The sequence below is a fragment of the Colossoma macropomum genome, unplaced genomic scaffold (assembly GCF_904425465.1).
Source record: "Colossoma macropomum unplaced genomic scaffold, Colossoma_macropomum, whole genome shotgun sequence".
NCBI lineage: Eukaryota > Metazoa > Chordata > Actinopteri > Characiformes > Serrasalmidae > Colossoma > Colossoma macropomum.
In genome coordinates, this window is record NW_023494800.1 from 31,947,655 (window position 1) to 31,972,554 (window position 24,900).

The 24,900-nt window shown below is 37.8% G+C and overlaps 2 protein-coding genes across 5 annotated transcripts in view; one reads left to right on the plus strand and one right to left on the minus strand.

Annotated features, from left to right (window-relative positions):
• Nucleotides 1-275: 275 nt before the first annotated feature.
• Nucleotides 276-19,516, minus strand: sar1b (secretion associated, Ras related GTPase 1B). Of its 3 annotated transcripts, none has more exons than XM_036589099.1 (7): nucleotides 19,335-19,516; nucleotides 16,894-16,969; nucleotides 14,556-14,675; nucleotides 13,940-14,005; nucleotides 13,762-13,865; nucleotides 4,269-4,400; nucleotides 276-2,989 (listed from the first exon to the last, which is right to left on the minus strand). In XM_036589099.1, the coding sequence occupies exons 2-7, from the start codon at nucleotides 16,949-16,951 to the stop codon at nucleotides 2,873-2,875; spliced, it is 597 nt and encodes a 198-aa protein (XP_036444992.1). In that variant the 5' UTR covers nucleotides 16,952-16,969; nucleotides 19,335-19,516; the 3' UTR covers nucleotides 276-2,872. The 3 variants fall into 3 exon arrangements, with proteins under 3 accessions (XP_036444992.1, XP_036444991.1, XP_036444993.1); XM_036589098.1 differs by lacking the exon at nucleotides 19,335-19,516 and adding an exon at nucleotides 17,832-17,975; XM_036589100.1 differs by lacking the exon at nucleotides 19,335-19,516 and adding an exon at nucleotides 17,702-17,825.
• Nucleotides 19,517-19,945: 429 nt separating this feature from the next.
• Nucleotides 19,946-24,900, plus strand: part of sec24a (SEC24 homolog A, COPII coat complex component) — an 87,100-nt gene continuing 82,145 nt past the window's right edge. Inside the window, exon 1 of one of the 2 annotated variants that reach the window (XM_036589096.1) lies at nucleotides 19,946-20,348. In XM_036589096.1, coding sequence (XP_036444989.1) covers nucleotides 20,291-20,348 — 58 coding nt within the window. In that variant the 5' untranslated portion in view covers nucleotides 19,946-20,290. The remainder of the gene's footprint in view (nucleotides 20,349-24,900) is intronic. The other variant, XM_036589095.1, reaches the window with a different exon arrangement.

The window sequence follows — 24,900 nt, forward strand, 5'->3', positions numbered from 1 at the left end:
TACCTAGACATTATGGAAACTTCAGAGATACTTATGCACATAAGCACTTGTATTTAACGTGCCTCTGCTCCTTAAATAAAAACTACGAAGTTATATCTTGTTACCAGTATATTGGTTTAGTAGTACTTGTCTTCATCTTTATTACCATAATATTATTACATATTTATATATTTTTATTTATATATATATATTTTTCTTTTTTAAATGTCTTTGAATTTCAAAGACCAGTGTGGACTGATCATCTTCAAAAGAAAACGAAACAAATATGGCTAGTGTCAATTTAGGAAGACATTAGTTTTATTTGTATGAGACCTTTCACATTAGACGTCACAAATATCCAGGCTTGGTCATAGTACACCACAGTCATCTGTGTCATGGAGCAATTAGTAAAACGAAGACACATTGACTGTGTGTTGGGGGTGGGGGGTGGGCATAAGAAATACCCTCAGACATCGCTGCATTATAAACTAGCATGGTTCTCTGATGGATATCACCATATGGGTTCAGGAATACTTTGTCAAACTGTTGTGAATAAACACTGTTCATGGCTGCATCCATAAACGCAATTTAAAACTGTACAATGCATAGCAGAAACCATATGTCATCAACGTCTATAAACACCACAGACTTCTTGGCTTAAGCTCATCTGAAATGAACCGACGTACAGTGGAAATGTGTTATGCAGTCTGTGTTCTTTGGGCCTAAGAAGAGAATGACCAGACTGTTACCAGCATAAAGTTCAAAAGCCAGGGTCTGCCATGACATGGGTAACCTGCACATCTGTGAAAAAACACCAGTTGAACACTTGTATGGAAGAATGGCAAAAAAAATCCACTTTTTTTTCTCACTACACATGAAGCAAAAAGTAGAGATCTTTGTGATACTGAAAACATTTCCATTTTGAGATGGAATGGAACCAATAAAATGCAGAGAGAAGGCTTAGTGTTAGATGGTATTAAATTGCTTTATCCCATATGACAGTCACTGGCAATTACCATCCTGTCATTATGGCCCTCAAGCAATTTTTGTGGTTGAAATGTATTAATATGCGCTTAGAAATTTAGACTGGGAAATCTTAAATATGGCAAATGCCATATGCAAATGCAATATGGACATAATGCCATATGTCTGAAGAACACTTTTCCTGGTCTAATTTTTCTTTTTTTTACTTTTTCAGATGATTCTCATGTTCATGGAGATGGCACCAAAACTGATTATGAATTGTATGGGTCAGTCAATTAAATTATCCTTATTATCACCTTATTTATTTTACATCAATACAGAAACTTAAATTCTGCAGTAAGTCTCTTAAATCATCTGTGTAGAATTAGTCAGTCAAGTGTTTTTGAATGATGTCATCAATGTTATCAAGAACATGTATTTAGTATTGCATAATAATTTCACAAGTAAATGATAAAGTGTAGAAAATACATTAGTATTTTATGAAGTTTTATAAGGCAAACAACCTATTCTCCGTCTTATTATCAAACACTCACCATTTGCTTTCAGAAAAAGTCACTGAAAGCTTGGATCCTGTATTAATTGCAAACATTTATTACAATTTATGATGCAAACAACATCTCCCTTACACAGAACAGCTCATGGAATGATAGACGGTACGTAAAGGAACAGAACAGAAAAAGAAATCTACTATTGTGCCATTCCATTGTACCTCCCTTAAAGAAAGAACCAAAAAGACTGTTTAATATGTTAATTTGGCATCCCTAATTTTGGATTTCTTCCTCAATTGTTATGTTCATTAAAGATCAAGGAACAATGCATGCAAAATAGTTATTTCCTTAAGTAATGCACATTGATCAAATAAAGAACTATTCAGGACACCGCTTATAAAAATTCATCTGTGGTATTCATGAACATTACATGCTGCCCATTACCTTGATAGTCACATATCCAGGTGCGATATTCCTCACATTTTTACTGTCTGACATGGACATCCTGAATGAAACTGTCTTTGACCTACAGAATGGTTTTTATATGTTGAAGTCTTGTGTATCTCACTGCATCTTCTCCCAGTCACATTATTTCAAAACTTATATGCATTCATAGGAAGGGGGGGGGAGAAGGGAAAAAAAAAAAATGTTGGTTAATCCCACCCTCTCACACAGCTGTCCATAACAATATCTCTAATGGGTCTAATGGACAGCAATCTAGCATTCCCATGTTTGTGATTTATTGCCATATCTATCTTACATATTAGGCTATAATTACATAACTAAATATCAATTAAAGAGGGCTTAAGAACAAATTTCTGTGTGTGGCTGTACGCTATCGCTCCCATAGTTTACAGGGTAAGAGATAACCATGCAGCTGAAAATTACTGCAATGACATTAATTAAGTAAAGTCATAAACTGCTTATCATCAGCCGTAAAGCTAGGCCACATTTGTTCAAAAAAGGGCATGAAAGAAAACAAACACAATACAACACTGGTGATGCCCCAGAATGTTTCTTGTAAAAAAGCTGTGCGTATGACATTCTAAATGTCTGTTACACACCGTTTGAATTTGGTTGCCAATACCATAATTTTTTGGCAATGTTTCCACATCAAGCAGGTCTTGAAAATGAAATATGTCAAAAGAAAGAAAAGGAAACAAAAAGACCCAAAGTAATAAAAACTTTATCAATTTGGATTTAACACAAACTCACTGCTATGTCATTCTCTTAGAAAAAAGAGGTGTGAGAAAACACAAATTGGTCAATTTAATGTCCACCTAATGAAAGTCTATTTGAATCAAGTTGCACTGGGTTGCTGTTTTTCTTTTGAAGAGTCAAGGCAGGTTTTAGAACTGAACATAGAGCTGAGTGTGGGTGTCGGTTTGGTGGCTCCTTGTGCACCCCATTGTAGCAGGCCTCTAGTCAATGTACTGGGAGAGCCAGCGGAAGCCCTCTCCATAACCCTGTCTCTTGAGGACACTACACATGAACACCTCCAGTGGTCGTGTATTCAGTTCTTTCAGGGGAACATTACCCTGGAGAGAGAGAGCAGACAAAATAAGATACATAGCCCACTTGCCCATCTACCATTTCTGCAGTTAGCAAGCCTGTTGAGACAACATGTAAAATGCAAATAGATGCAGAAAGCAGCGATCGGTAAATCTACTTTTTACAATTTAAACTTCTGGAAAAATATTAAAGTTCTTGTGAGAATTACATTTTCCCCTTACCCATGTTGTGTGAAATATCATGGTTCTTACACTACTACAGTTATGGTTATATTAGGTTAGGGCCCTAAATTAGAGGAAATTTTTTTTAAAGACTTCAAAATTGCATGTTCTAGTGACCTCAAATTTCACCCAAAACAACCAAAACAAGTGAGCTTGATATACATGAATGAGTTTACTATTTAAGAGCTTTAGCAGTTTTGGTAGCCACTTGTATTAGATTTTATAAAATATCACACACTGGAATGTTCTGAACTCTGGAGAAATGCTGGTTATGCAGATCCAGTTCAACCAATCTACCTAATCTTCTCCTTGTAGCGTTTCATCGTTTTTAAATGCCTGCAGGGTTGTAGCTGCAGTAACAGTGATGAGAAGTGCTCTATCAAAGCACAGTCAGATTTGCAGCTTGCCTACTGACACGGCGTGTTGGTCTTCTTACTGACGTAATCTAATACTATGAATTGCATTCTAACGAGTCAACCTTTCAGATTGTTAACGGAAATCATGTACCCTGTGTTTTTTGGGCCAAAGAAGAAAAGGACCATACTGATTCTAAAGTTCAAAACCCAGGGTCTGTCATGGTATGGGATGGCATGGGTAACCAACACATTTGTGAAAGCACCGTAATAAAACAATAGCAAAAAATGTTGCTTTCAAAACTGGATCACTGGTAATTTGTCCCAAATTAATTAAGTATTGTTAAAAGGAAAGGTGATGTGACAGCAGTAAACATGATCCTGTCCCAACTTTTTTGACACATGTTGCAGGCATCACATTTGGAATGAGCAAATATTCACACACACACACACACACACACACACACAAAAAAAAGTTCAAACATTAAATATCACATTTATATTGTTTTTAATTTAATACAGGTCAAATAGAATTGATTAATACCTGCTTTGTGTTTATCATTTCACATACTATCACAACATTTTTAAAATTGTTTTTAAAATTTTAAGATTTTGGGACAGAATCTGGCAACTTCTATGCACTCCTCAAGCATCATGTAAAACTAAAAGCTATCTGATTTGAATGTGTTTTGAAAACTTTTTACTTAAACAGAAAGGGTTTATTCTCTTACCTTGCCTGTTGTCTGGCCATACAATCCAAATATTTCTCGCAGTTTCTCCTCACTGATTGCCTCTGGCTTATCGATCTTGTTGCCAAGGATCAAGATAGGAACGTTTCCGATAGTTTCGTCTGTCATTAGTGCCTGTTGTTAGAGATAAAATCATTTAAACCATTTTGTTTTCTAAGAGCTAAGAACTAAGAGCTCTGTTTTCATACAGGTGGAAATACAGTTTTACTAACAATGCTACAGACACTGGTAATTTTCCTAGGAGTGAGTACATTTTTTTCTGTTTGTGCCCAATTGCTATTTTGGTAGCCAAAAATGACTGCACTAAAATGAGTATTTAATATACTCTGAATATGATGTAGGCCTACCATTAAAAAAATAAGTATGTGAGGTGCTGTCATGTTAAATTGTAGCCAGCCATGCTTAAAATTCTAATAAAACTCTAATAAAAGACAGATTTGAAAAGTTATACTGTTGCATTCTTAGGGACTGTTCTAATTCAACAACTACAAAAACAATGAAGCCATAGAATGAAGTTTTTATATCTTATTTCACCCCAGATAATTAAAATTTACATTGGGAAGTAATTCCTTACATCATGTAATTCCTTTTCATCCTACCCATGCTGTGTCCCAGTACTTGAAGAGTTAAAAAATAAATTAATCGATCAGTCCATTCAAATTCTGTGAACAAATGCTATAGAAATGTGAGCTTACTGTGTTAAGTAGAAACTGTAATTTTTATCTGGTCATAAATCTTGCATCAGATTTGCACTGATAATTTCAATAATTAACATTCTCAGAAGTTCACTTTTAATAAAGTCATTATTAATATTATTACAGTAATAGCAGTAGTTGTAGCATTTTAATTATTACGCTATTAAGTGTTCCATATGATTCTAAAAGATAACCTGTATATACAGAAGTAATAGAATACATGTTTATTGTACAAAGGCGGCAATACTCACGCTCTGCATTTGAATTGACTGATTCTGCTAAAGCATGACTAACCACACCTGTTGATATATTCAGTCCTATCTAACCTCTTTTCACAACTGCGATGCTCTGTGCCAGGTTAGTGCCTGAGCTGCCAGCTACAATAATACCAAAATTATATCTGTCCCGAGCCAGTGTTGGAAATTTTTGGTCTTTTTTTGCTTGCACTATTATCATGAAAGTAGGGCCCTAAAGCTCAACATTTAACGGTCATCTAATGTGAGGCTTCAGACAGTCTCATTTACTGTACAAGGGAACACATTTTAAATAAAATATGTTAGAGTATTAAGTAATCCAACATTAAATGTCTTCTGGCAAAAGTATCTGAACCTCTGCTTTCTGTAACTAGTGTCACCCCCTCGAGCAGCAATGCCTTCAGTTATAGTAACCGTTTGGTTGTTGATCTGCTCTGCACATTGATTTGGCCCATTCTTCAATACAGAACTGCTTCATCTGTGTTATGTCGGTGGGCCATCTTGCATGCATGCATGCCACACCATAGGTTCTGCATCAACATTTCTATTGGATTAAGGTCTAAACCTAGACTAAGCCATTTCAAAATGTAAAACATTTCTTCTGTTTTATCCATTCTTTTCAGACTAATTGGTGGTTTTGGGGTCACTCGATCCACTTTCTGTTGAGGTTCAGTTCACAGGTGAATGCCCCAATGTTTTTCTGTAGAATTACATGATACAGTCCGTAAGGCATAGAATATTCTAGGGATCATAAAAATGCCATAGTAACATCTCAGAATCTGCAGGGCTCTCTTACACTGGCTTATGTCAGTGTTCACAATCCAGCAAACATTGAAGATGAATCGTATGTATGGATAGATGGCATGAAAAACGCCACTTATCTCCAGGAAGAACACTTCTGTCTTTTTAAAGTGTATATGCCCTCATAAAACAAGAAGTCATGGCTGCCATTTACGTGTTCCTAATTGCTCAGGTGAACTTTCAAACATAAAATATGAATGAGACAATCCTTCAGTTAGATTTCACTCTTAAGAATTACTAGGGGTGCCAACAATTGTGGTTAGATTTTGGCTAATATTTTGAACAAAAAAAAAAAAAAATTAAAAGAATAAATAATTTAGAAAATTTGGTACATCTCATTTTGCTCATAATTACCAGGGTTGTCAATTTTTGTGGTGATCACTGTATATGTTCAATGGCTTAAGGAAGAGATACCCAACCCTGGTCTTGGAGACCTACCACCCTGTAGACATTAGCCCCAAAGAGTAATGCCCCTGAAACAAGGCTCACAAGCAAGTCCTGGAAGGCCAGTGTCCAGAACAGTTTAATAACTTCCCTGCTTAAAAATAACTGGTTGAACTTACTTGTTAAGGGAACTAACGATGTCCAGAGCACTAGAATAAATTGAAGAATAAATAAAAGACACACTGATACCAACAACACCTTAAATATATGCTTATCTAAACTGACTAATCTGTAAGTCTTGATATTTATACAATCACATTTTTTAAATATTTTACTTTGGTAAAATCTATGTTCTGTGTCACAAATAAAACACTAAAGTAATTAGATGGCATTTGCCCTTTGGAATAGATGTGAATGGCATTTACTTGTTTGATTACATGTATTACATGCTAAAGAAAACCTAATTTTGCTTATTTATTTACTAGATACTAGTTTATTTACCAATAAGAACCATGTGTAACAACTTAAGTATATACCTGCATAGTGCAAAATAAATAAAAAAAGAAGAGATCAACACAGACAAACCTGTGGTGTGTACACATAAGCACAAGCAGTTTCTCTGGCTTGCCACAAGCCGTGCTGAATGTTGTTTTACATCAGAAATTCCAAATTTTAAAAAGTTTTTTCCCCCCAAAGTTACTATTTGGAGATGCAAGGTTTTGTCCTGACAGAATGCACACTATTCAGTGCATCAGTTTTTATTAGTCAAATGGGAAACAAAGCTTCATACGAAGTCAAACGTGAGCGAGTCAGCAGCAGCGTATAGCGTCAATGTATCTAATAAAGGCAAGATAATGCGTCATGCAAAAATAGCAAGTTATGATTAGCCTTTTTACTAGTGATGGACCAATACATTTTTTTACAAGTGCGAGTACATGTTTTTTTAGTATTTGCCGATACCAAGTCCGATACATGCCACACTGACTGGGACTACAGATTTTATAGTTAGATTTTACTCTATTTCTAAGAGTGTCAACAAGTGTGGCATACAGATAAAGTAGTTGTAAGAGTAAAAGAGTGCAACATTAACAGTTAAATCAATAAAATCTAGCCAATTTGAAATTAAGTGCATTAGCTAGCTATGCTTTATTTAATGCTTGTTCCACATCACAAAAACACTTCTGTACAACTGTATTTTTGCTCCTCATCTATGTCTTTCAACAACAGTCTCGGCAGCACAGTGACAGCACGAATCACATGATGCCTGTGTGGGGTTTTAGTTGTCGTAATTTTGTTCTTTGGTGACTCACATTGTACGTTTGAATAGACCATCGTGCCCAGTGACGACTTTGTGTCCGACTGTCATGGCGTCAGCAACACTTTTGAGTGAGCAGAGCCTCCTTCACCACCAGCTTCAGTCGTTTGTTCATTAGTGCGGCAGTGTACATACGTCAAATGGTGACAGATACAAGTAATGGTACTGATACAACCCTACTTTTTACGTCAGTCAAATGGTCCTTCCCTGTCAAAGCCATGATGATATCTCGGCAGTAGTCAGAGATATCTAATCTAATTTAAGATGTTACTGCTAGTTTTATTTGCCCAGTGCAGTCTAAACGCTTTCGTTACTGCTCCAGACCACTAGCAAGCATGCTCTCCTTTGTATCCGTCAAGACTACTACATCAGAGCTTTAACATGTGTTTGGGTATGAGGTGGGTTTTACCTCTTACACGAGTTGACTGAAAAAAGTCTTGTTTTCAGTTTTTTAAACAATGTTGATGTTTCCTCTACACTCCTGCACTACAAGTTCAGACAGTCTCAGCAACCTGGTCAGAATCCCTCAGATTGGCATTTTATGTTACTTGCTATGATGATTATTGCTAACCAATCTGTTTTCCCACTACCCTGTAGTCTTTCATGCTTGAAATTTAAATAATAATAATAATAAGAATAACAACAAACAACAATAGTAATACAACCCCATTTCCAAAAAAGTTGAGGCTGTGCAAAATGTAAATAAAAACAAATTACAATGATGTGCAAATCATTGAAACCCTGTATTTCATTGAAAATAGTACAAAGACAACATATCAAATGTTTAAACCGAGAAATTGTGTTGTTTTTTTGAAAAATGTGCCCATTTTGAATTTGATGCTTTGATGCTAACAACATCCATCCATCCATCATCTAAACCGCTTATCCTTCTAGGTCGCAGTGGGGTGCTGGAGCCTATCCCAGCTGTCACTGGGCGGAAGGCAGGATACACCCTGGACAGGTCGCCAGTCTGCTAACAACATGTTTAAGTTGGGACAGGGGCATTTTTACCACTGAGCTGCATCACCTCTCCATTTAACAACACTCGTTTGGGAACTGAGGAGACCAACTGCTGTAGTTTTGAATATGATGTGTTTTCCCGTTCATGCTTAACATAGGATTTCAGCTGCTCAATAGCTCGGGGTCTCCTTTGTTGTATTTTTTCAGTGAGTGACAGGTTTGGACTGCAGGCAGGCCAGTTTAGCCCCTGGAGTCTTTTAATATGGAACCATGCTGTTGTAATACACGCAGAATGCTTTGGCATTACCTTGCTGAAATAAGCAAGTCCTTCCCTGAAAAAGACGTCATCTGGATGGCAGCATATGTTGCCAAAACATGAATATATCATTCAGCATTAATGGTCCCTTCACAGATGCGCATGTCACCCATGCCATGCACACCTATACCATCATGAATACTGGCTTTTGAACTGTGCACTAAAAACAAGCTGAGTGGTCTTTAGCCCAAGGGACACAGTCTCCATGATTTCCCAAAAAAAAAAAAATAAATAAATAAATAAAAAAAAAACAGAGGACACTTTTCCACTTCCCCTCAGTCAATTTTAAATGAACTTGGGCCCAGAGAAGGTGGAGGCATTCCTGGATCCTGTTTATATATGCTTTCTTCTTTGCATTTAAGAGTTTTAATAATCATTTCTAGATGCATAACCGAACTGTTTTCACAGACAGTGGTTTTCAGAAGTGTTCCTGAGCCTATGCAGTGATTTCCACTACAGAATCATGCCCGTTTTTAATGCAATGCCATCTGAGGGCCCAAAGATCATGGCCAATAAATACTGTTCTTTGGCCTTGTCCCTTGCATTCAGAGATTTCTCTAGATTCTCTGAATCGTTTATTATGTACCATAAATGATGAAATTACCAAATTCTTTGCTATTTTATATTGAGAAATGTTATCATTAAATTGTTGCACTATTTGACAGACTTTGAAAGACTCAGCCTCTCTGGGATGCTCTTTTTAATACCCAATCATGTTATTGACCTGGTGCCGACAACCAGGTGTGTTTTTTTTGCATTACACAACTTTTGTTTCAAAAAAAGTCGGGACGGGGCAACATGCTGTTGGCATTAAAGTCAAAATGTTCATATATTTTTCAAAAAACAAAGTTTCTCAGTTTCAACATTTGATATCTTCTTTGTACTATTTTCAATAAAATACAGGGTTTAAATGATTTGCACATAATTGCATTTTGTTTTTATTTACATTTTGCATAGCATGCCAACCTTTTTCGGAAATGTGGTTGTAGTAATAATAATAATAATAATAATAATAACAACAAAAAATAAATATTTAATTGTTAAAATGAAACACATCTTGAGCTTTCCTCATATACATACCCAAAATCTACACAATGCCCTTCACAAATATTGGAACCCCTCCGGGAAAAGAAAAAAAAAAAATGGTAAAACAGGCTGTAGACCCAAAACATTCCTTATTGCTTATCTTTTGAATTTTCTTTCAAAACATTTTAATTACACTAATTGAAAGAAAAAAAAAAAAAACAATCATGCAATAAATATTTTTCTCAAATCTGTGCACAATTGCTGGCACCCTTAGAAATTTTTGTGAATGAAATCTAACTGAAGTATACACCGATCAGGCATAACATTATGACCACCTCCTTGTTTCTATGCTCATTATCCATTTTATCAGCTCCACTTACTATATAGGTGCACTTTGTAGTTCTACAATTACAGACTGTAGTCCATCTGTTTCTCTGCATACTTTGTTAGTCCCCTTTTACCCTGTTCTTCATTGGTCAGGATCCCCATGGACCCTCACAGAGCATGGACTATTTAGGTGGTGGATCATTCTCAGCACTGCAGTAACACTGATGTGGTGGTGGTGTGTTAATATGTGTCGAGCTGGTACGAGTGGATCAGACACAGCAGTGCTGCTGGAATTTTTAAACACTGTGTCCACTCACTGTCCACTTTATTAGACACTCCTTCTTTTTTTTTGGTTTTTAGTTTTTTTTCAGTCCACCTTGTAGATGTAAAGTCAGAGACAATAGCTCATCTGCTGCTGCACAGTTTGTGTTGGTCATCCTCTAGTTCTTCATCAGTGGTCACAGGATGCTGCCCACAGGACGCTGCTGGCTGGATATTTTTGGTTGGTGGACTATTCTCAGTCCAGCAGTGACACTGAGGTGTTTAAAAACCCCAGCAGCACTGCTGTGTCTGATCCACTCAGACCAGCGCAACACACACTAACACACCACCACCACATCAGTGTTACTGCAGTGCTGAGAATGATCCACCACCCAAATAGTACCTGCTCTGTGAGGGTCCATGGGGGTCCTGACCACTGAATATCAGGGTAAAAGGGGGCTAACAAAGTATGCAGAGAAACAGATGGACTACAGTCTATAATTGTAGAACTACAAAGTGCACCTGGAGCTGATAAAATGGACAATGAGCGTAGAAACAAGGAGGTGGTCATTAGGCTTGGACGATAATGTAAATTTAGACAAACGATTATCGTCTCCAGAATTATCGCGATAAATGATATTATCGTGTTAAAAATTAATTTACGAAGAAAACTCAAGTGAGTGGGCCTTTCAGTCACGTGATCATTTTATTGCAGCCTATGTAAATGAACCGCTGCATAGTGGGGTGGGGATGCAGAGCGCAAAGCCCGAGCTTCGCAGAGGGTCGCGAGTCTCGCGAGTGACGCCGGGAGGAGGAGAACGGCGGCGCCGGCCACAAGGGGCACCAGGGCAAGGAGCGAGTCCCGAGCCCTGCCGCCCAGGCCCTGCCCCCTGTTCCGCAGTGAGGCTGCTTCACTACACCTCATGTTTGTCTCGGGCGGCCGAGCTACAAGCTGGGGGCAGTGACGAGGAGACGGAGCAGCGAGCTCTCGTTCCCTCTTGGCTTGGGTGCTTTTAAAAAGAGCAGAGAGGGAACAGAAAGAGAGAGGGATGAGCAGCAGCAACAGAGACTGACTGAAGAGCTGGTTGGTTTTGTTGAGTTTATTTTGTGTGAGTTTGAAGCAAATATTAAAGGAATGGCTGCTGCAAAAGTTTTTCCTGCCTCCAGCGTCCTCGAGCCCGGGTTAGCGCATGACGTGCTACAAATAATTATTAATATTATCATGATTATAGTCTTTAACAACCTAGTTTGTTTCATACACAATTAACATTATTACACATCTCAGGCGCCGCTGTCTTGCTGAAGTACTTACGGCTTGGCAGCTTGTACTGTGGATTCAAGGTCTGTATTGCCGCCTTTGATGATGATCAGTTTTCCGAATAGACGGCATGTAACACTGTTAACATCTAACGGTTCTCTGTGTTCGTCGGGTTGGAAACCAAAATATTGCCAAATGGGCGCGTAAACACCCTTCTTCTGTACAAGCTCATCCATTTTTCACCGTCTAGGGAGATGGTCACATGTAGCGGAGTGTTTCATTTGCATACACCCAGCATTCTTTGCCAGACTGAAACACTACATTCTAATCTTTTCAAGTGACGTTTTAAAACGTATATTTGTAGTGAATTAGTTATGTTTGCGTGGTCTATACTTAAATGCCGTCTTTGCTGTTATAGCTTAGGTCTAAAATTTTAACCTACCATAGATTTGAATGCTTGTACTAAGTCAATGGTTAAATACAAAGAACAACAACAAAAAAAGGAATAATTCACATGGCAAGGGTACATGATAAAAAATAAAACGATAATTCACCTCATATCGTCACTGGTTGAAATTATCGCGATATTCGTTAATAATAGTGGTCATAATGTTATGCCTGATCGGTGTATTACCATTAATATTTCACATTTTAAAGCAATTATGAACAATTAAATGGTCATCCGCAACTTCCCGTTTCACTGAGGTATAAATATGTGGTAACACAGGCCAAATTCCCTTAGTCATTCATCTTTATGAGCAAGACCACAAAATACAGGAACACACCACAAAACGGTATTAAGCTGCAGAAATCAGGAAATGGCAACAACAAAACAGTTAAGCAATTGAAAATGTCAATTTCTACTATCAGGCTAATGATTAAGAAGTGTAAAGCAACTGAAGTTTGTCAGGAATAGGACATAGGAATAGGAATCCTGTGAGAAGGATCGTTCAAGTGGTCAAATAATCTTCAAGGATCACAGACGGGAAACTGCAGACATCAGTTCCCAGTGTCCATCAGTCAGGACATCTCCCAAACTACAATCAAACACCACCTACACCGCCACAAATTGTTTGGGAGGGTTACCAGAAGAAAGCCTTTGCTGTCAAGGACCAACAAACTCAAGAACCCACAGTTTGCCATACGATGATGGAACTTTGTGTGGGACTGTGTTCTATGGTTAAAGGAGACCAAAACAGAGCCCTTTGGCAACAACCACCAAAGGTTGTTTTGGTGTAGACACAAAGATAGCCATGCCGAGAAGTACCTTATCCCAGCTGTAAATTATGGTATGAATTACGGTGATGTTTCACTGACCACAGTTTTGCCATGTCCATCCTAGTCCCCTGACCCAAACCCCTTAGAAAACCTGTTGGATGAGCTGAAGAGGAGAATCCACCATTGTGGACCTCAAATCTGAAGAATCTGGAAAGACTGTGTATAGAGTATGGTCTAAGATCTATTGCCATGTGTTCTCCAGTCTCATTTTTATAGAAGCATTAAACGAGAAGACTCAGAGCTGTTATCTTTGCAAAGGATGGCTGCACAAGTATTAAATGAAGTGCTAGTAATTGTGGCACACGTAGTCTGGAATACAGAAAAATATTTCATGATCAGATTTATTTTTTAATTTCAATCATTGTGCATCATAAAAGTAAGGTTTTGGTTAGCATTCTGAATGAAAGATCAAACGATAAGCAATGAAAAGTGTTTTTTTACAGCTTGTTTTACTCGTGTACTAGAGGCGTCAAATTTGCATTCTGAATACTACATATAATTACTGCTATTAAAATCAATATGCATGCAAATCACATCCCATTAAATAAACATAGCAATGTGGAATGCTAGTTAACAGCTGCAACAATGGCCACAACTTACATCAAGTTCTGTTTTGGATTCGGCCAGTCTAGGGTGGTCTACGCAGTCAACAAGAAAGACAATGCCGTTGATGGCCGGGAGGTAGTTTTTCCATACTCTTCGTGCTAGGAGACAAATACTGTATATGAGCACTTTGTCACACAGTTGGTTAATGAAGGTAATGTTTTGCACTACCTACCCTGTGCGTGGCCACCAAGGTCAAAAGTGGTGAAGGTCATGCCAGCAATTGTCAGCTCTTCTGAGGCTAAAGAATCAAACAAAAAAAGGAGTTCCCACAAACACTAAGATAGCTTCCCATTTCCAACTCATAATTTATCCTTACTTATCATTCCTTGCCACCAAACATGAACGCTTTCACTCACATAAACAAACTTTAGCGCTATCACCTGGGTTCAGAAATTAAATACAAATATTTCCTGTATATTTGTACTTGAAACGTTAAATTTTTAAATATAAGCAAAGGTATAGACAGCATAAATATTACGTATCCTCAGAAGTTAATGATGTTACAAACCAGTGGTTCTCAACCTTTTCGTCACAACACAAGATCATTGCTGAAAAAATACACAGGCACATATTCTGTAAAAATATTTGAGAATTTCTCTTCTGATAAAATACCAATGACACCAGTGCTTAGCTGCACAGTTAATGCTACATATCTTTGTGTAAGCAGTAATTAAGCCCTTCATGAGTTGAATTCGGTACTAGAAGATGTAAAACATTAATCTCTGTGTTTAAGTGTTTGAGAGTTTAGTGTTAAAGTAAAAAATGTGGTTATTTTGGCTTAGACTTACTTGGATGTAAGGTTGGCACATGCTGACCAAGTCTGTCATCTTTAAGCATATGCAGTAGCGTTGTCTTGCCAGCATTGTCCAGGCCAAGAAATACTAATTTGCCCGATTTCTTGTACAGCCCTGAAGGAGCAAGAAGAATTTTCAGCCAGTCTCTGCTGACACACCAATATCTCCATGTAAATTCATACCTAATACTTACACAGTACATGGGTAGTGCTCTCATTTAAATGTTAACAGAAACTTAACTGAGATAGATTATGCACCTCAAAGTTCCATGACAACACATACACTGAAAAATCGCAAAAATTAATGTTCACAACAGCATATTAAAATTTAAAACAGTATTTCTGATACAGCCACCTCTTTCAAGTGTCCCCCGACTTTTGTGGAAACTACTGTCAATGATTAAAACTAGACATCTGGGTGCATCCAATCAGCGTATATTCGGAGGGGAAGGAAAAGTGGTTTAGGCTATACACATACCCACACTCTATAAACTGTGGGGGTGCAACTTTTGAGGTTTACTTTGCTAGAGGGCTGGCACTGCCAAACTAATCAGAGCCAAACCCATAATATTAGTATAATTAGAGATTTAAATCAAATCATTGTTAATGCTCAAAATCCTAAAAATCGAATTAAATAGTATTAAACCTAAAAATGCGTGCATTATTACACCACTTATACAGAACAACAAAGCACTACGGTTTACCATAATTAAATCTTTACTCTTGCGTCAATAGGTATTTTGCAAATAATTTTGGGATGTAGACTGCAGCTGTTTAATTTCAGTACAAATATACAGTGCCACAAATATTGGCACCCCTGATCAACATGAGCAAAAGAGGGCTGTAAAAAACATTTTGTTTCTCCTTATGATCTCTTCTTCAAAATACTGACAAACATCTAAGCTTCAGTTGAAGTACAATTATTGAAAGAAAAGAAAAAAATATCATGAAATAAGTATTTTTCTCAAATTTTTGTGCCACAAATATTGGACACCTCTAAAAATTCTTATGAGTGAGATTTAACTGACATCTATTCCCATTCATATTCTATGTTTAAAGCAATTTCACTTGAGCAATTAGAAACTCTTAAATGGTCAGCCATGATTTCCACTGGGGCATAAATATGAGGTTACACAGGCCAAATTCCCTTATACTGTTTTCGAAATACTACTACTACAGTACTACTACATACTACACATGTACTAATTGTGCCCAAATGTAATAAGCAGTATGTGACCAAACTGAATTTCTCTAGAGATTCCAGGGTGACGTAGCGTCAGGTAGATGTATGTCTTTACTGACCCCACACAGTGAAGAGGATGGTTTAAGTGGCCAAAGAATATCCAAAGATCACAGCTGGGGAACTGCAGACATTAGTTACATCATGGGGTCAAACTACAATCAGATGTCAGCTATATAACCACACACTGTCAGAGAGGTTGCCAGAAGTAAGCCTTTTGTCCAGGACCATCAAACTGAAGAGTCTACAGTTTGCCAGATGTTACTGGAATTTTCTGTGGGACTGTGTTATATGGTCAGAAGAGCCAGAAATAGAGCTTTGTGGCAACAAACACCAGAGCTGGGTTTGGCATAGACATAAAGATAGTCTTGCAGAAAAATGTGTCATTCCCACTGCGAAGTATGGTGGTGGATCTGTGATTGTTTGGGGCTGTTTCTCTTCCAAAGGCCCTGGACAACTTGTTTGGATGCAGTGTGTCATGGACTCCATCAAACACCAACAGATATTAAATTAAACATGACTGCCTCAGTCAGAAAGCTTAAACTGTGCCATGGTTGGATGTTCTAGCCGGCAATCATCTGAAGAGTAGAGTCCACAAATGTGGTCCTTGGCATCTGATGGATCTGTGTGACAGATTAGAGATTCTGTATGGAGATTTCCTGCCATGTGTTCTTGAGTCTCAATAAGCCTTATGGGAGAAGACTCAGAGCCATTATCCTTTATTATACCACAGATTTAAGAAAATACTTATTTCATGATAGGATTTTTTCAATCACTGTACTTCAAATATTTGTTAGATTTTTGTTAATGTTTTGAACAAAAGATCAAAAAAGAATTTTTACAGACAGTTCTGCTCAAGTTCACCACAGTGCTAACATTTTTAAAGGGCACTGCATATGACAACAAACTTGACAGGGAGAGATTCTGTTGAGAACAGCCTTCAAAGGTTACTGTCAAAATTAACCTTGAGAAGGGGCTACAGGGCCTTGTGGTGTACTTTCTGAAGCTAATTATTTATGATGAATACACTAATAACACAATATGCTTCCAGTCATTTGGAGTATTCTGTGGAATGTGAAAAGGTTGTACTTACCTAGAAATTGCAGTACACTACTGAAACCACTATAAATCCAATCAAATATGAAGGACATATCCGGATCTCGTAAATTCTGAGAAAGAAAACAAACAACAATATAGGCCATCATCAAGACAGCACTTCAAATATTTAACAGCAATATGTAAGGGCTCTCATACACTTGAGACTTTTTTTTTTTACTCATGTCATATAATCATGAATTTTATTAATCTTACATGACAATATTGACACTGTAAGCAGTCTCCCCTGTAGCAAAATGTGCTTATGAGAATGTTTGTATTTTTAAGCTTGTAATATACACCTTATTTATATGTATTAGTTGTACAGTCCTATTTGTTCCATACATATTTCAACTTAAAGCCTATATCCAAACACTAATCAAGGACCCTTATTTTGCAGTCATAGCAGTCTTTTTGAGCCTTTACTAATAGCCAACAGGAACATGATACGTTATGTTGTTACTTGTTTAGTTGTTTGAATTAGGTTGTTAGCTAACGAGTCGCCAACAAAGCACCTCAAATTTCATCTTTGCATTCCTAATTCAAGGTGTCAAACAGTTTCAACTCTTAGAATAGGGCTCACATATCAATGGTAAGTTCCTTAACTAAGGAAAGGCAGAATAGGGTTACATATGGTAAGTTCCTTAACTCAGTTATATTTTACTGGAATTTGTTCACTGTGGCATTAACTGTCATTTTTATTAGCTTCCAAAGTCAAACAAATGCTGCACTACATGATAAAACCCTGCCCACATGCGGTATCTCTTTCTCTTTTTATGCAAACAAACTACAAAAAACATACTCACAGATTTTTCTTGATTTTAGTGCTACAACCTGCACTACAGTAATCATGAAATAACTCCTTCACTCATCGTCCCGTTAAAACTGAACAACAAGCATGAACAAAGAAGAATGCAGTCGGAAAGTACTACTCACTCTCAAACTTTCTGGCTCATCCATTACGAGTGGCAATATATCATTGGATTTCAGGATTACATTATCATGGTATTCGTATTGTCATCGATTTCCACTGATGTGGAGTTATCAGAGCAACCTGTGATCCAAATTGCACAAGCTGTACACTAACACTGGGTTAAAGTATAGCAACAGCAAAGGTCAAGAGCATACAAATACAGATAAATTACATGTCAGCATGTTTCCCTATTGAGTGCTCTATTCCAGACAGATGCTTCCATTATAAGCTCACAGAGCAACATCTGTGCAACCAAGTTTAATTACTTGAACAATTTGCAGTTGGGACTTTCTTTTTAACCTGAAAAGGGAATACATCAGAGATGGCAGTTGCAAATTTAAAAAATTGCTAAATTTAAACAAGTATAATCAGCTGGTCTGTCACCATGTTAACTGTACTTTGAGGAATGTAAGGCCGAGAAAGACTTATGAAAGACAACTCAGTAAGGGAAGCAAGATGATTCACACAATATTCAAACTGAATCAATTTCCTCAAATCACAAATGAAGTTGATGGGTCAGGTTTGCCTCTTTAGTTTTGCCCTGGAGCTAAGAGGCCTAAATAACAGAAGTCTATGTCAGCTAAATAGATTTTGAGGGACATACTTCCTCTACTTGTTAGGTATATAAGCCTCACAGCTCCACTGCAAAACTAAACTTCAGAGACCAAACAAGCCTCAGACCCATCGACTATCTTTGGGAAAAACGGGAAAATAAGTATGCTTGATTTTTTCCTGCGAACCATTCCATTAGGATCATTACACAACCGTTACAGAAAAGACAATTACAAAATAATAAAAACAACTTCTGAGGCCAGTGCTCACGCGTGTGATATGTTAACAATCGTTATGAGAATGCTGTTAAAATGTCATTCTATGAATAAAATAAAAAAATGCTTAAAACAGATTTTTGTCATTTGGCTTGTGGACAAAAAGTGACGCACTCTTATTCTAATGGACACAAAATATAAAAACACAAACTTCTGAAAACACAATTACATTCACGATTGACTACACTTAATTCTTTGTGCTGAAGAAAACGCTCTAATCATTAACCTGCTGAAAATTTCTATCTACGTGTCACTGACGCCTGAGAGCTAACGTTAGCTAACCTAGCTAACTATCTAGCTAGATTACAGCGGATGTTCTTCCAACGACAGCGACTGATTAAAACGTTAGCAAGCGAAATGATTATACATATCAATGTAGAACAACAGCATTCACGTGTAACATCACATCGACTAGATATATACAAATAACTAATTTTAAGCCAATACACAGAATACACATAATACATGGCAGCTGTTGAATTACTAGTTAAATAACTTCCAGGTGCACTATTTTTAAGCTTCCTGTTGAATTTAGCCTAGCTTATCGGCTGTTAGCCAACATAAGTTGGCTAGCAATGGAGCTGAAACAGCCCTGCTGTCCAGGTGTACGAAGTACAAGTCGAAATCGTAAAGCCATACCTCGTATTTATATGTAGATGTACAGATGAGTTACGTTTTCTCTTCGATACTACTGATAATGAACTCCGGCAAACACTAGCAAACGGCGTCTTTCCTGCCTTCGTGTTTTGCGATACAGCCACGACACACACAGCAATGGCTGACAGTCTCTCCCCTGGCCTGCCCAGCTGCTTCCTGTTTGTGTTACCAGTTAATTCTTCCGGGAGTGCTATCGATATTAACGGCAAATCAGGACGGAAAGAATAGAAATGACGTATAATAATAAAAGTAAATGTAAAGATATGAAAGCGACAGCTAAATCATAAATACGCTATTTTGTTTTTTTGGTATATTTTTGTCTATCTATCGCCACTCTGTGAGTAAGTCGGTGATAGCTAGCTAGTAATCTACGCACTTCATGCATTCAGAACAAAAGCAACCAAGGGACCACGGGCATGTTCGCTGTGCCCCGTAAAGTGGCTCTATGGTTTTATTTATCTTGAAATAATTATCATTTAAAACTGCACTTAATATTCTTTGCCCAAGTTGACCACGTTTATCGAGATTTCAACAGCAAATAATTATACTTGTTTCCAGCACGCTTACAAATATTACGGACAGGAAATGCCACGTGTACTAACTGCGCATGCTTGATGAGTATACGTTCCTGCTAAACCGTAGGAAGTTCCTGTGAACAAAATGATCATTTTCGATAGGGCAATTGCTACGTAGAAGGAATGAGTACACAACCATGATCATCTTGTAGATAAGTTAGATTAGTTTTTTTTTTGGTTTTATAGCTCCGAGGCAGAAGTAAAAAATTACTTTGAGAGGCGTATTCTTTCCTGTTTTTTACTTGGCAGGAACGACATTCATTACGTCGTTAGGTTACTTGTTTAGTTGGTTAACTAAGTTAGCTTTTGAGCTAACGACTCGCCAACGCATCACCTTAAATTTCTTGGAATTCCTATTTCAAGATGTCAAATGGTGGCTTCAGCTCTCGGAATGGGGCTAGTGGGGCGTCGTATATTAATGGTAAGTTCTCTAGGTTAGCTATCTAAGGTATATTTTATTTGTATTTGTTCACTGTGACTTGGTAGTCTAACGTTTACGTTATTTGTCAAACTTGAGCTGGTGACATTAACGTTAAAATCTTTCTACAGACCTGTAATGTGACAGCTTATAACACAGCCAAATTAGCCAGCTACATTTGCTCACCTGGTTAGCTACCCAGCTATTAACTTAATCTAACTGAGTAATGTGAATTATTATGTTTAGTTAGTTAAACTTTGCCGACGCATTTGCTGTTAGTCGATCAGTTTAGCTAGCCGCCTTCAAAATCTTAGTAGTTAGGATTAGTTAGCAGGCTAGATTCTAGACATGTTTTCAAACTAATTTTGGCAGCGTCGTTTAAAGTGAACCCGCACGGCCATAGCTTTAGACAAATTTCGTTTGTCGTCCGGTTAACAGCCACATGTTCGCGCATCTCTTCCATTTTAATGTTAGATAATTAAAATGTAAACTCGTGTTTGTGAAGTGTGCTGCTTGGCGGCTAGAATTTGAGAGCGCTTTTACATAAGCTCCGACTTTAAACCGGCAGTCATATCTGATATCCCACTTAAACACACACACACACACAAATATTACAAACTTTCCTTGGCCCTGTAGTGTCACTCTAAATAGTCTTTTAATTTACTTGGCTGTAAAATATCGTAACAAAACAAAATGTATACGGTTTGGCTTAATCAGACTAGAATTTGGTTAATCTGACCTTGTTTCTAATACAGTGAATCTATGTAAGGTACAGGAACAGAAAAGTCCTGCTGCTCAAATTTAGTTTAAATATAATATTGATGTTGAAGTCCAGAACCAAAATCTTAGTCTTTTTTGTTTGCCTTTGCATGCTAAAAACTGGATGTTCTTATGCCAGTGTGTCTTGTATTTCTTTGCTCTCTTTGTGTAGTGTCTAAATGGAACACAATGTGGAGCTGTTCTGTGAAAATGAAATTCAGAAATTGCGATGGAACTAAATGGAACTACAGTGCCCTGTTGTCAACAACCTTGATTAAAAATGAGCAAAGTCAATGAAACAACCGAACCATATTACTCATTAAAATGAATGTCTGCTTCTGTAGGTATGACTGGCATATGCTTATTAATTTTTAACTTGTTGACGTGTACCTGAAATCAAAGTTGACTCTTTTACTTTATTAGTTGCGTAATAAGGTGTTAGTAGTAAATTTGCACACCAAAGAAGTGTTGGTTATGCATGTTTCAAACCTTGATCTTAAGCTCTTTTCTCTTGTGCAGTATCCATTATCGACATCAAAGCACAATTAAACTCCGTAGGACTACTTAAGTGATCGTTCATGACTTTCTTTTTCACTGGTACATGAAGTACACAGAAGAAGTGAGACAAATAGTTCTTGACTTTTATGAATCAGGCAATGAATATAAAATTGCTTTACACATGAAAATACCCATTTCTACTATTAAGGCAAGAACTAAGGATTTCCGGACAACTGGAATGAGCTTGCTTGCAAGGAAATGCAAGTGTATTTTCTTGCCTGGCACAGAGATGGTTTCCATAGCATAAAAATGGCTACAAGGACCGCAGTTGGGCAGCTATAGTTATCCAAAAAGTCTCCAAAACTATGATTAGACAACACCTCCAAGCCAACACACTGTTAGCCTGACAGAAGAAAACATCTATTGTCACTGAAACATAACTTTGATTGAAATGAACTTTTCTGGTCAGAAAATACAAAATAGATCTGTTTTTCAGCAAACTCCAGAGGTTGCCAGCTCTGCCTACAAATGTTTTTCAGATTTCGGCAAAGAACTTTACTTCTTGTCCACCAGAGACTGTTAACATAACTTGGACATTTATTCCAATAGGTGCTCTGTGTGGCTGGTGCTAGGCCTTTCACAACTAATAACATAATTGCCTGTAATTATTTAAGCGGAGTACATTTTATATATTTTTTTCACAGTTGTTAGCTTTTTCAATCAAATATTTTACGTCCCAACAAACAGAATGTGAATTGGGTGTGTTTTGATAAGTTGGGTTGAGACAAGTATATGTAAATAAATGAAAGCAGAATTTTTTTTTTTTTAAGACGTGTCATAGGTCTTAGGAAAACAGTTCTAACTTCTGATTGGTGCTGTAACACATTTAGAGGGTGCTGGTGAGTAGTGTTTGTTTATTTGAGCTTGAGCTGTGTGTATTGTTAGTTGGTAGTTAGTGTGTATTGATAGCAAGGAAATGAGAGTTAATCAGCCAGTTTGGCCACTTTAGGCTTGTACCTTAATAGTTGCATTCAATGATCAAAAAAGAGAAATCGCTGATTACAGTAGCAGCTACTATTTCATGATTGTGATGGTGTACTCTTTGACGGTGCACCCTTCCTTTTTTCTTTCATTTTCATTCAAGCTTTACAGATTTGAGATCTGAGTATTCCTGAGTATTTATGGGCATGTTTTTCCTTTGTCAATCTGACAAGTTGTTATTGTTATAAATTACACCACGGATAAGTCAGCTTTTCTGGGTACTTTGTAGATATGCTCAGTACTTCAAGAACATTGCCCATGTTTCATTAAAAAGAGAGCATAATTAATCCAGTTTGATTTAGGGCAATGCTGTAAATGAAACATTGAATAAAAAAAATAGTAATGATGGTAGAGATGCACCAATATGAGAATTGTGGGTCGATATTCAATATTTTGCAATGTAACCCTATGGTTTGGAAACGAAAAATGGGAGGGTCACGCTGGGAGGGGCACTACAGTAATGTTCGGGTTTGGAGGTGGGGCTGCGAGGGAAACCAAGGGGGCTGAGCTGCTGTGTTTCATAGCTAATGTTAGCAACTAGAAAATATAGAGAGTGACAATCACACGGCACTTCTGCAACTTACGAGGTTGATGATTTTTCTCTACTAGCATCCCTATCTTTGACGAGGTAAGGTGTTTCTTATCAGGCAGTGCGTCTTGAGCCTTAACGGTATGAGCCACTGACTCAAGCCGCCGAAGAGTTAACGTAGTGCCTGAACATGATTAGCAGTGAGTGGGTAAGGGGTCCAAATGGTAGAACATTCCCTAAAATTGTAACAGCTATCTTCTAATTATCTGTTCAGCAGGTCCATATTCGATAAAACCTGATTTCTTAGATGCACTGAATTCTGAATGAATAAAGTGGATTTCTTTGAACATTGTCTAAGTTTTATTCAGTTTGACATCAAGGTCGCAGACTGCATTGCCGGTCAGACAGGGTTTCCTGCAGCTGCCCTAAATCCTTACATTCTGCAAGCTGTTCATGGCACTTACCGGTGTTACATCTGTTTCAGTTCTTCCTCAAATTCATGTTCCCCTACATAAATCGAATCCTCGGGCGCTTCCACTCACTGAACAGAAATCAATGGCAAGCAACACTGGAACTACAGAAAGCAAGAAGAATGTCTGAGAAAGGCTGTACGGATGAAAGGTTGACACAGTCGGTAACAAGGGCCATTTAATGTTAACCTTTCCTGAACCATTTCCTTTCTGTAGTTCCAGAGTTGCTTGCCGTTGATTACTGTTCAGTGAGTGCGTGCGCCTGAGGGTTTGAGTTGGGAAGGGAAATGTGAATTGGATGCAACACTGGCAGCTTTATGGAGACTTGGAAGAATCCTCACTTAATTGGTCCAACATATTTATTACAAACTAAGCTTAGATTAATTGAGTTATTTACAGTTGGTACAGACACCTGGTATATCGCAGCCTTGTGAGGTGGTGCTGAGGGTGCTGAGTGCGATTATCTCCTCGCTCTAGGCTCTTATGCTTTCATATTTATGAGTGCAGCATGAGTAGGGCGTCATCAGGAGGCAGTAACGTTGGTTGACTGATTTGCATACTGTGATGTACGAAGACACATGATCCGCACCTATAGCAGAGTTGAACCAGAGGGCCCTGCAGAGGTGGAACTGAATACGATAAAAATTTTATTTTTTTTACAGTTTGGAAAGATGTTTTCACATTTCAAGCAAGGCTTGTATATTTTATTATTAAAGCGCAGTGCATTTCAGCTGTTAATGGAAAAAGAAAAGGTATTAGGGTGTAGTTACTCTTTAATGAACACACTGTACACCATGGCAGCTGCCTAGCAGCAATTTAGCAACTGCATGGGATACCATAGCAACTGCCTAGCAATACCTTAGCAACCACCTGGGATACCATAACAAGCTTAGCAACACCTTAGCAACCATTTGGGATACCATCACAACCCCCTAGCAACACCTTAGCAACCACCTGGGATACCGTAACAACCGCCTAGCTAAGCCTTAGCAACCACCTGGGATACCATAACAACTGCCTAACAACACCTTAGCAACCGTTTGGGATACCATAGTAATCGCCTAGCAACACCTTAGCAACTACATGTGATACCATAGTAACCGCTTGGGATACCATAGCAAACATCTAGCAAAGCATAGCAACCACTTTGCAACACCTTAGCAACCACCTGTGACACCATAGCATTCACCTAGCCACACCGTAGCAACCACCTTGGGTACCATAGCAGCTTCCTAGCATCATCCTAGCAACACCTTAG